General features: G+C 34.6%; 1 protein-coding gene across 7 annotated transcripts in view; it reads left to right on the top strand.

Annotated features, from left to right (window-relative positions):
- The window catches only part of RBM39 (RNA binding motif protein 39), a 26,947-nt gene extending 14,869 nt beyond the window's left edge, over positions 1-12,078 (top strand). For all 7 annotated transcript variants that reach the window (XM_072631383.1, XM_072631382.1, XM_072631384.1 and 4 more), the window contains 9 exons: positions 362-499; positions 1,443-1,508; positions 4,406-4,610; positions 5,128-5,205; positions 7,524-7,556; positions 9,358-9,439; positions 9,880-9,985; positions 10,899-10,977; positions 11,061-12,078. In XM_072631383.1, the coding sequence (XP_072487484.1) occupies positions 362-499; positions 1,443-1,508; positions 4,406-4,610; positions 5,128-5,205; positions 7,524-7,556; positions 9,358-9,439; positions 9,880-9,985; positions 10,899-10,977; positions 11,061-11,161 (888 nt within the window). In that variant the 3' untranslated portion in view covers positions 11,162-12,078. The remainder of the gene's footprint in view (positions 1-361; positions 500-1,442; positions 1,509-4,405; positions 4,611-5,127; positions 5,206-7,523; positions 7,557-9,357; positions 9,440-9,879; positions 9,986-10,898; positions 10,978-11,060) is intronic.

Raw genomic sequence — 12,078 nt, 5'->3', positions numbered from 1 at the left:
TTGGATGATAATTTAGGGAAGAGACAATGAAAGGAATAAACTTTTATGTAGTACTTCCTGTGGATGAAGTACTGTGCTAAGAGATTTCCAAGTATCTCATTTGGTTTAGATATATTTGACTGTGTGTGTGGTGTGTTCAAAATTTTTTGACAAAATATTATAGTTAGTTAACTTTGACTCCCTTGTGTATAGTGGGTTCTTAGCCAAATAACATTTAAATAAATGGGCATGAATATGATTGAGAAAGTAACACTTTAAAATTTTTGGAATCATCTTAACCTTGAAATACATCAGAAAATGTTCGATTTTGCTATGTTTTGCCTATAATATTTGTTAATGGTCAGTTTTCCTTTGTATGTAGGCAGAAAAGAATAGAGCAGCAGCAATGGCAAATAACCTACAGAAAGGAAGTGCTGGACCCATGAGGCTTTATGTAGGATCATTACACTTTAACATAACTGAAGATATGCTTCGTGGAATCTTTGAGCCCTTTGGCAGGGTGAGTTCTTTTGCAAATTCTTAGTCCTTCTAATGTAAAGTGAATGACTTTATCTGAGCCCTTTATCCCAAGAACCTGTTGTAAATCTTCTGACTTTAAGATTTAATAATTTAAGTTGAAATGTTAATGGTCTCACGGAAGAGAAAATAATTATGGCACTGTCTATGGAAAGTCCTTTTAACTTTTATTTTTTTTATTTTGAGTTCCAAATTCTTTCCCTTTAACTGCTTTGCACCCATTGAGAAAGCAAGCAGTATGATACCCATTATTCATTCAGTAATACAAAAAATATTTCCATGTTAGTAGCTACATTGCAAAACGGGTAGGGGGAGTAAGAAAAATAAAATTTAAAAAATATAAATGCTTCAGTCAGTATTCAGCATTCATCAGTTTTGTTCATCAGTTTTCCTTGTATGTAGATAGTGTTTTTCATCAGTACTTTAGAATTGTCTTAGAGTAGTTAAGTCTTTCACAATTGATCATCCTTAAAGCGTTGCTGTTATGTACAGTGTTCTGCTGGTTCTGCTCACTTCCCTTTGCATCAGGTCACACGGGTTTTTTCTGAAACCACCCCTTTGTCATTTCCTACAACACATTTTTAATTCCAATTTCTCTATTATTTAGAGCATTTTTATGTGACTTATTAATAGCTTTTTTTTTCCTTCTGAAAACTGCCTTTGACTGAAAACTCTCAGAAATCCTTTGATCACTTATCAATTGGGGGGTGGTTCTTATTTTATGAATTTGGGTTAGCCCCTTATATATTTTGATAGAAAAGACTTGGCTCTGTGTTAGAAATTTCTGAAATTTGGTGTAAACATGGATGCCTCTTTTTTAAAAAAACTTTAAAGTTTTTATTAGCAGCCTCATTCTCTGTATTACACAAATTTTTATTGAGTTCTTAACTAATTTTTGTCATGTTAATTGTCTGATCCAATTTCAGATTGAAAGCATTCAGCTGATGATGGATAGTGAAACTGGTCGATCTAAGGGATATGGATTTATTACGGTAAGTTATGATTGTTCTATTATTAGCCAATATCAGGGTCTAAAATTGATGTCTTATTTTAGAGTGAAGCCTGATTACTGACCAGTTTGTAGTGGGGGAAATCCCATCTGAATATTTACTACTTTAATAATTTTTAGTGTTTAAGTTGAAATTTTAGAAAATAATTTTGTTTCTTCCCAAGAATATTTAAAGGAGTATAAACTGTTTTTGTCTTTGTGTTGTTACTGGTGCTTAGCCCACTGTCTATACGTAAACTTTTAGTAAATTCTTGTAAGTTTATTGATAGTAAGACTTAATTTAATTGCTATTTGGGAATATATTGGTGCATTATAATAAATAGAAATGATTGGAAAGAATACAAAAACTTAATGTGTACAGAGTTCATTTTAGGCTTTTATAGACAAAGTTTAGTTCAGTTCTTGGCCTCTTAGAGTTTAGTATATTAGTTGTCTTCAGAAGCACTTAAATATGAAGGTCTTTTATTCTGGTACAGTGGAAAAAATGGTGGATTTGGAAACAGGATCTGAACTTGAGTCCTGGCTTTTCCATTTACTAAGTGGGTAACCTTGGAGAAGTAATGTGACCTCCTTGGTCTTCATTTTCTTTATCTGTAAAAGGAGTGTGTTGAACAAATTGTCTGTCTGGTCCCTTTCCTACTCTAAATCCATGATTCCTGGTTTTAAACATTCTTCTACAGTTTTGATTTGTTTTTTTCATTTACTTAGGAAACCCTATATTCATCAACCCTATCTTGAAATTCAGTCCAGTTTCCCTGAATTGAAATATGATTTTGAGTAAACATTTTATTTGCTTTTGTCAATCTCACTTATTTTTATTTCTGGAGATAATTGCTCCATGGCCAGGGAAAAGATTTACTACATTGACTGCCTGCAGAGCCCTAACTGAAAATAAAGTGTCATACATAACGAAACATGACTTGCATACGTACATAATTTCATTAATAATAAGTGTGATGAGAATTTTTCAAAATGCCTTAATCTATTCCTCCTGCCCCCCAAATAAAATGTATGAACTTAGATTTGATTGTCCTTATGTGATCTTAGGGATTACACAATTTTCATTGATAATTAGCTTACAGACCTGTTCTGTAACAGTATTTCATTTACAAATGAAAAAATTTAGGCCCAGAAAGGTAAATTGGCTTGCCTAAAATTGAACAGCCTTTTAATGTGTTAGAGGATTTTTATAGAAGTGTACTTTACCCTTCTGTATATAAGCTAAAGAAGAACATTTTATTTAAGTAGATTTGAATGTTTAATATTCCCTGAATATGTAAATACATTTCACGTACATGCTATCATTCTACAAATTTAGTCTATACATTACATTTTTGGTACTGGTTGTTTTAGAGACAAGTATATAGTCTTAAAGCTAATTGTCATTAATAAAATATATATGTTCAGTAGGAATTCTGCTTGTGACAACTTAATCATTTCAAATTCCTAAAACATAGGAAACAATCTACCTAACTTATCCACTGATGAAAAAGATCTTAAGCAGAAAAAGTGGTTTTGTATGCGTGACAACACTCCTCTTTCCCAGTTAGATTCCATTCTTACAATTGCAGTTTGCTTTTTTTTTTTTTTTTTTTTTTTTACCATTGAGATATATTGAGGCTGGGTGTCAACTCATTTTTTTTTTCTCTAGGTCCTGCAGGCTAGAAATGTGATTCAGTTCTAACAAAATTCCAATACGACAAAAGAATTTGGATGTTTTGTGGAGTTGAATATAAGGAGATTTTACTTGTATACTCTCATGGTGATCTCTACACGGTTTCCCTTGGTGGTCTCATCTGTCCCATGGGTTCAGTTATTTTGCTGTAGATGACTCCCAAATCTATATATCCAGTTCTACTGTCTCATCAAAATCCTAGTTTCATGTTGCCAGCTGCCTGGTAGACATTTTTACTGGGATGTATCGCTGGTATCTTAAATTCAACATGTTCCAAATAGCACTAAGCATCATGTACACTTCCCCACTCCCAAGCACCTCTTCCAGACTTTTGTTTTTATTGGTGGTTTCACTGTACTCCCAATCACCTGAATTCCTAACCTCAGTGTCATCCTTAATGCTTTCTTCTCCCCCAGTCCCTTAACACAATTATCTAATAAGTTGCCAAGTTCAATTGATTCTATTTCTGTAGCATTTCACAGCTTTCCATTTCTTTCCACTCCCATAGCCGCCGCCACTCTAGTCAGGTCCTCATCACCTCTCTTGGAACTATCATAATAGCCTCCTAATTTTTCCAACCAGCCTTTTAAGCCTGATTTCATATTACTCTGCTTCATGATCTGTATGTTCCAGCCTCAGTACAGTACCTCGCAAATAGTAAGCATTTAATATATATTTGTTAGATTGAATTTGAGTGCGTGGAAAGCCACTAAGAAATAAAACCCAGAATAAGGGGGAAATTTACCAAAAGATTTGTTGCTAGGATTTCCTTTGATGAGTTGGCTTATTACATTGAAAAAGAATTATGAAATATTTGGTTGGCATACTTTTTCCCCCAAGCATGCCTGTGAGATAAAGTGGGGCTCAATAGGTTTATTATATGAGGCCTGATCCTGTGCCTCCACAAGAGAAGAGGCTGTCATCTGTGGTGGAGAATTCTGGATTGGGTTATGTCCCTTTGCAGAGTTTTCTTTCTCTTTTCCAAAAGGATGTGATGCTCATAGTCTTCTTGGAGTTGAAAGAGTTGTTAAAATTTGGAATCAGAGATCCCATTTAATATACATTCCCTCAAGGCAAATACATCATAAATTTAAATGCTTTTCCAAAAAAATTAGTAATTTATACTATTATTTTATGTACATGCTTTGAACATCCTATCTACTTAAATACACAGATTAATTTACAAAACAATTTTAATTCTGTAGTTTTCAGATTCAGAATGTGCCAAAAAGGCATTGGAACAACTGAATGGATTTGAATTAGCAGGCAGGCCTATGAAAGTTGGTCATGTCACTGAACGTACTGATGCTTCCAGTGCCAGTTCATTTTTGGATAGTGATGAGCTGGAACGGACTGGGATTGACTTGGGAACAACTGGTCGTCTCCAGTTAATGGCAAGACTCGCAGAAGGTAAGTTTCTCTTGCAAGGATCTAAAAGAGTATAGAATTTTTTCTTACTGCGGATTCATCATCAAATATTAGGAACATCACGTATTAGTAAGCAAGCATTTACTGGCATTTGCTGTGTTCTGGGAACTATTGTAAGAAACTAAAGCATATAAAACATGGCTCTTAAAGACTAACTGACTGTTTATTAACTCTATACTCTGGTATAGGAAAATGGCATAGATTGTTTCAAAAAATTATTACATATTTCATTATAAACTAGACCATGAATGAATAATTAAATACCTTTAAGGCTATAACTTAATGGAATATTATAGTAATATATTGTTACCTGCCCTTGTAGCTACATACTTTGGACTTTTCGTTGAGAAGTGATTGCTATAATGGAAAGAACATTCTAATTGTAATTAACCTTGGTTAAGTCACTAAAATCCTGGTTTTCTCATGAGGTAATAGCAGCTCCACTGCAAAGTTTTTAAGATACCATTAGTGTAAATATTACCTACTACTTGTTTTACAGGTACAGGCTTACAGATTCCTCCAGCAGCACAACAAGCTCTGCAAATGAGTGGATCTTTAGCATTTGGAGCTGTAGCAGGTGGGAATTAAATCTCTAGTTTTTCAATTCTTGAGTTTTCTTTAATTGAACTGGAGCACTATTTGCCTAGGTGTTTTTTTTTTGTTGTTTTTTTTGTTTTTGGTTGAATGCTAGCTTTCCTTTAATTTCCTGCTGATTTGTCTTTTTTTTATGCTTTAACTGCTTCTCAGAGTGATAAAGAAATGCTGCTGCTATTAACATAAGGATGTAGAATGGACTTTTTTATATTTTTGGAAAGTGACTTTATTGGGGTCACACAAGCTCTTAAGTTGTCTGAGACTAGATTTGAACTCAAGGCCTTTTGATTTGAGGGCTGTTCAGTACTCTATCTACTGTGCCACCTTGCTCCCCCAAATTTTAAACTTCTATTTGGCAGTAATTAATACAGGATCTTTTTAATAGTGAACTTAACTAAAACCATCCTTCATGAGTAGAATCCATCTTTGCTTTTCTCTCTCATTGATTAAAGTTTGAGTATAGGAGTTAATTATGGATAAAACCTAGTGCAAAAGAGGCAGTTCCCATAGGTGATATCCATTAATCAGTTTAGTTCTGCTAGCTGCAGATGCACTCTGAAAGAGCTCTATCAGCCTGTTTTTCACCAAGCTGTCATATAATGAGAGATGGAATGGGAAATTGGAAGACATTAGTTGGCCTCTCCTCCCCTCCCCACTCCCCCCTTTATTTAAATAATTGAGAAAACTTAAAGCTTAGCCCTAAAGTGATTTTTGTTTTTCCCTCAATTTGAACCCAAGTCCTTAAACTCCAGATGGCCATTAATGTTCTTTTCTACTATACCATACAAGTTCCTTTCCCTGGAAACACTTGTGTAGCTTATACCACCTCATTTTAAAAATAATTTTCTTCATTTGAGTTCATTTAAAGTGGTTCCTCATCTTTTAGCTAGAATAAGTTTTTTAATTCAGGAATATTAAATGCATTTACTATGGATAGTAAGAAATAACAGCTTAAATGTTGAACTATTATCTACATATATTAAGGCTAGAGTTCAGCTAATCTTGAGGATATGTGTAAAGGCACAGATAAGAATCAGTCACATAATATGGATGGGCTGTAATCTGGACTTGGTGTAGGGAAGGGGAGGTTGATGGTGGTACCAGATCCCTTGAGGGCATGGACTCTGTAAAGCCAGATGCTACACTCTTATGTTTTTCCATCCTACTTGAAAACATTTTCAGTATATAGTAGTTGCCAAGGGAGTTTCAAGTATCTTCAATTCCTTTTCTGAAGAATATTTTCCTTAGTAGAGACAAGGGCAGCAAAGTATTATTTATTTAGTAGCCAATTCAAGTTAGGCAGGTGACTTTAAAAATAATTTTTTTTACTTTTTGTGCCTGATTTTTAGTGTCGGGTGTTTCAATCTTTTACCAAACTCATACCTTTTTCATGAAGCAACACATGTATTCCTGGGGTTATCTAGGCCTGCCTCTATGAATTCCCTCTGCCCTCCCTTGAATGAAGAGTTTGGGAACAACTATTTACTATCCAGTAGAAAACTACAAAGTAGATTGAAAATATTCTTACTCTCATTCGACAACATTCAGATGTCTACTTTTTGTGGCACTTTCTAGATGCTGAGCAAAGTACCTAGTCATAATCTCTGCTTTCTACTAATTTATGATTACTCAGGATACAGCAACCATCTCTTTAGTGACTGTCACCACGTGGGCTAAGAATACCTGTAAGTGCCATGGCAAGCATAATTAGGGATAGGCTGGGTAAAGGTAAAGAAAAAGAAAGGTCCCTCTGAGAGTCACCAATGCTACTACTTGAAGACATTGTGTTTAAAAGGCACCAGTATTATTTAACAAATAATAGAATCTGTTTTAAAGTTTTTTGGGGGAGGGTATTGTTAGATTGAAGTAGTAGTCAGTTATTACGTTAAATTATTTAGTTTTCTCTGCTCATCTAACTTTGATTTTTAATTCTTTTGGTACCCTTCCCAATTACTCCCCAAAAAACTGGCATTTCCTTGTTGAGGTAGATATATCTATGTGTGGAGTTGAGTGTGGGTGTTTAAGAGAACACTGAGAATAAGGAGAAAGATTGCATAAGAGCCTCAAAATAGTGTAGTTGACCCTAAACCATTCATTGCAGATGGTATTATCCACTTGAATATATAAATAAGACCTCAATGTTCAATTTGGATTAGACAAAAAGGTTTTACTACTAGCTCCTCTTAAAGGATTTTTATGTACCTTGCTTTTGAATATCTGTTCATATTTTCTTCAATTCGTCCTATTTATGAGATTCTCATTCTTGCATTGAGCCAATATCATCTTTTTTTTCTATTTTAGATTTACAAACCAGACTTTCCCAACAGAATGAGGGTAAGTTTTCAACTTTTTTTTGTCTCTGTTTGCCATGTAAAGTAGTATGACACAAAATTTTTCTGTTATTAAATAATTTGGAACTTTAACTATCATCTTGACTGGCAACCTGGGTACCATGGCTTTGGGTGAATAAATGGTCCTTTTTTGATGGTGGTCCTTCTACCCTCTCTCCTACAGGAACCTTTTTCCAAGTGTCTAAAGGCCTGGTGGGTGAAAGGCCCTTTGACTTCAGGATAGGCTCTGCTCTGACTCCAGTGAGCCTCCCAAGTAGTGTACAACTGAGATGAGGTATACCTCATCTTTGAGGCTAAACATAGTGAATTGCATAGGAATTGCTGGGTCTAACAGAAGATGCAGCCCAGTCAGCTTTTTCTTCAGTCTGCTTTTTGCCATTACTGTGAAGTTCAGTTACTCTCCTGAATTTTATTGTAATATCAAGTAAAATAGATTGGTTTTTACTTGTTTCTTTGACAGAAGCTATAATTTTCATGATTCTGTGTTTTCAGAACGTACAGAAAAATTGTTCACTACCATTCCATCCTCTAAGTTAGAAATAATTCTTTGTTCTGGTTTCTTAGTGCCTAATACATGATTGGCACTATTATGGTATAGAGTGGGCCAGTTAGATCCAGTCCATGATCTTAATGAATTAACAGTTTATACTAACTGAGTTGAGAAACACGAAGTTCTCTAATATATAATGACATAAAAAAAACCCAGTATATTAATTGGGAATGGGAATCCACACTGATTGGGTAAAATAAGAAGGTCTTATGCTGAGCTGTTAAAAAAGGTAGAATTTTAGTAGCCAGAGGCAGTTTGTTCCAGACTGAAGGGAAAATGAGCTATGGAATGGAACCTGGAAAGCCAAATAGTTTGATATAAATATCTCTTCTGCTGGAGTTCAAAATAGTTGAAATAAAGGGTTGTTTGTGATAATATCTAGGGAAGGGATTCTTAACATGGTATCTGTGAACTTGTTTAATATTTTGTCAACTTTAATTATTATTAGTTTCCTTTGTATTCCTATGTATTTTTAATTGTATGTATTTGAAAACAATGTAATACTTAATTTTCAAAAGACTGACCCAGGAGTCCATGACAAATAAGTTAACTCTTCCAGAGATTCCATGGTGCTAGATCAAAGTCTGGTGTGCAGGACCAAAATAGAGTTGGACTTTTATTCAGTCAGCAGCAGTACAAGAAATATTGAAAGGGTTTTGAACCCAGAAAAGTGACCAAGAGCATTATCTTTATCTCTGGCAATATGAAATCATGCATAGAGGTGGGGAAGCAGGTGTAAATTCAGGAATAGCAGAAACAATTAGAGTGCTATTGTTGGTTTCAGGCAGGTGGTTATGAGGGGCCTGTACAGAATTAATGGCAGTACAAACAGATTTTTGCACAGAAGTAAAGAATGTCTACATATTATCTTTCTTAGTAACCTTTTTTTTAACTGAGCATTTACTTGATAAGGCCTAGGTTAAGAGCATTCAGCATAGTCCCTTTACCCTTTACATTTTCCACCTTTCCCTTACCTAATTCTCCATATTTTCCTTTAACTTTTCTGGGTTGTTGATCTAGGATTTTTGTTTCAAACATTTCTGAAAATGAGTTTCATTGAAAGTAATATATTCTGGGCAAGATGTCTTTCAGAAATTGGAATGCTTCCTTCCCCCCCAAATAAATGTAACTTTGGTTAAAATGAGACACAAAGTAGGTTGTAAAATTGGTGGATAACTGGGATTAGCTTACTGTATTTTAAAGCAAAGTCTTTTGTCTTCTTTTTTCTCCTTAGTTACAGCTCTAGCTGCAGCCGCTTCTGTGCAACCTCTTGCAACACAGTGTTTCCAGCTTTCCAATATGTTTAATCCTCAAACGTAAGCAATGAATTTTTGCAAAACATATATATCTAAAATCCTTGCTTTTATATTTTGTTAGTCCTCTTGCTTTCAATGTTTAAATCACATCTTTTGTGAATTTCAAACCATGAAATTGGAGTATATTCTACGAAAACAATTTGTCATAGACCTATATATCACTTAATCAGTGGTTTGAATTTTTAAATAACTTTTTCTCTAACTCTGTGGTCAATTGTTATATTATGAAATTACTGTTAGAACTTTTGACTGTTTACAGTTGGTAGAAAAAATTGGGGAAGAATGTCGATTTTGGACATTTATACTGGTTACTGTTATATACATTTGAATATATTTCTTGTGGATGAAAAAGAGGGGGGTTGTTGGGAGGAAATTGATTTGTCCTAGATATATGTATATCTTCAGAAACTTTTCATACAAATCATCTTTCTATTTTACAGGGAAGATGAACTTGGCTGGGATACAGAGATTAAAGATGATGTAATTGAAGAATGTAACAAACATGGAGGAGTCATTCATATTTATGTTGACAAAAACTCAGCTCAGGTATGTTCTGCTTTGAATGGGGTAAACAGTAGCAATATCTTTCCAGTAGACATTTTCAATGGCTGGTCCATACTCCCCTGTTGTCTCTCTCTCTCTCTCATATCTGCCTCGTGCTTTCGGGTCCTAGCTTAAATCCCACTTATAGGAAGGCCTTTCCCAGACCCTTAGTTCTAGTGCTCTTCTCTCTGCTGATTATCCTGCTTATGACATATACTAACTATGTATAAAACTATTTGCACATTGGGTCTTGATCCCCATTAGATTGTTGGCTCAAGAACAAAGACTCATTTGCTTTTTTATCTCCCAAAACTCAGTGCTGAGTTCTTAACACAAAGTAGATGCCTAATAACTTACTGATAACATACTTGTTGGTGATGGTTAGGATTTCTAGTTTCTCCTGAAAGTTTTAACTCTGGAATTTACAAAGTGCTTTCTTTCTTTTCTACTATTTGAAACTTAAATAGATTTGCAACTTTTAAAAGCATTGACAATGAACCAACAGAAAATAAATTGATGTTGCAAAAGCAACTTTTGAAAATTACAAACAAATTGAGAAAGTTGGACAACTATCATAAAAGCAGTGGTGGAAAAGCAAAGTTATCTGTTGTGGTGGGACAGGACCCCATCTGGCACATAATAAAATGCTTAATAGCTTTAAAAATGAGTAGAAGCTTTACTTCCTTATCTCTAGGACTGAGTTTTTCCTTCCCTTAAATAGTGACAGTAGCACTCCCTTATCCCAAAGTAAAAGAATTTAGATGAAAAGTTATTTCTCATGTTCATTACATATCCCTAATGAAATGAGTAAAAAGCAAAAATGCAGTTTTAGAGTGTGAAACCAATTGTATTCTATAAGAAGCCCATAGAGGGCTACACTCAATCAAAAATAATAATTGGGTCTCTTGGACTTCAGGGCAACGTCTATGTGAAGTGCCCCTCAATTGCTGCAGCCATTGCTGCAGTAAATGCATTGCATGGAAGATGGTTTGCTGGTAAGTCCTATCCAAAATTCATATTCGTTACAACTAAAATGTTGGAGAGAAATGGAAACATTAAAGATTCTTTTCTTTGACAGGTAAAATGATTACAGCTGCATATGTACCTCTTCCAACTTATCACAACCTCTTCCCTGATTCCATGACAGCAACACAACTACTGGTTCCAGTTCGACGATGAAGGAGGATTTAGTCCCTTATGTACATAGCTTTTTTTTTTTTTTAAAGAGGATTCAAACCTGAGTTATCTTTTATTTAGGTAAAACAAAAGGAAAGGGTCTACTGTCATTTGTATGCGATTCCTGTTACCTTGCCAGAAGGAGAGAAAGCTGTTATGGCAGGAATGCAGTGTGCTCATTCTCCCTAACTAGCAATTTCCACCGTATACAAAGCTGTTTTCTTGTTCTGCCTTGTACGTACATTTAGAACATTGACTAAGGTGATCTGTAGGAATTGAGAAATAGCTTAGACAAATGTACTTTCTGTAAAAGGCAGACAAGGATGTAATGATGTTTTTAATGTTTCAGAAGCCTAACTTTTTATGCAGCAGTTACATTTTACATTTCACTAAATGAATTTTGACACTTGGCTAATGGTTTAACAGAAATATGGTTTCTGGAATACATATTTAGTGTTCTGTATATGGGAAATTCAAAGACAACTAAATGAGTCCTGTCCTGACTTTAGTCAGTAATTCACCTTGTATTATGATAAACAATTGGCAAGAAAGGGAGATTCAAAAATTTAATTTCTTGATGGTAACTTTTCAATTAATGTATCTGTAAAAGTTTCTTTGTAAATACTGTGTGTTCTGGTGTGTCTAAGGTTCCAAACAAAATGATCCCTGCATTTCCTCAAATGTACAGATATAGTGTGGTAAAGCAACACAGTCTGAGCAGGAAACAGGAAATGCAGAAATAGGTTTTGTCTGGTTGCATATAATCTTTGCTCTTTTTAAGCTCTGTGAGCTCTGAAATATATTTTTGGGTTACTTCAGTGTGTTTGACAAGACAGCTTGATATTTCTATCAAACAAATGACTTTCATATTGCAACAATCTTTGTAAGAACCACTCAAAATAAAATTCTCTTTAAAAGGC

The sequence above is a fragment of the Notamacropus eugenii genome, chromosome 1, assembly GCF_028372415.1.
Source record: "Notamacropus eugenii isolate mMacEug1 chromosome 1, mMacEug1.pri_v2, whole genome shotgun sequence".
NCBI classification, from domain to species: domain Eukaryota; kingdom Metazoa; phylum Chordata; class Mammalia; order Diprotodontia; family Macropodidae; genus Notamacropus; species Notamacropus eugenii.
This window is presented reverse-complemented; position numbering and strand designations above follow the sequence as displayed.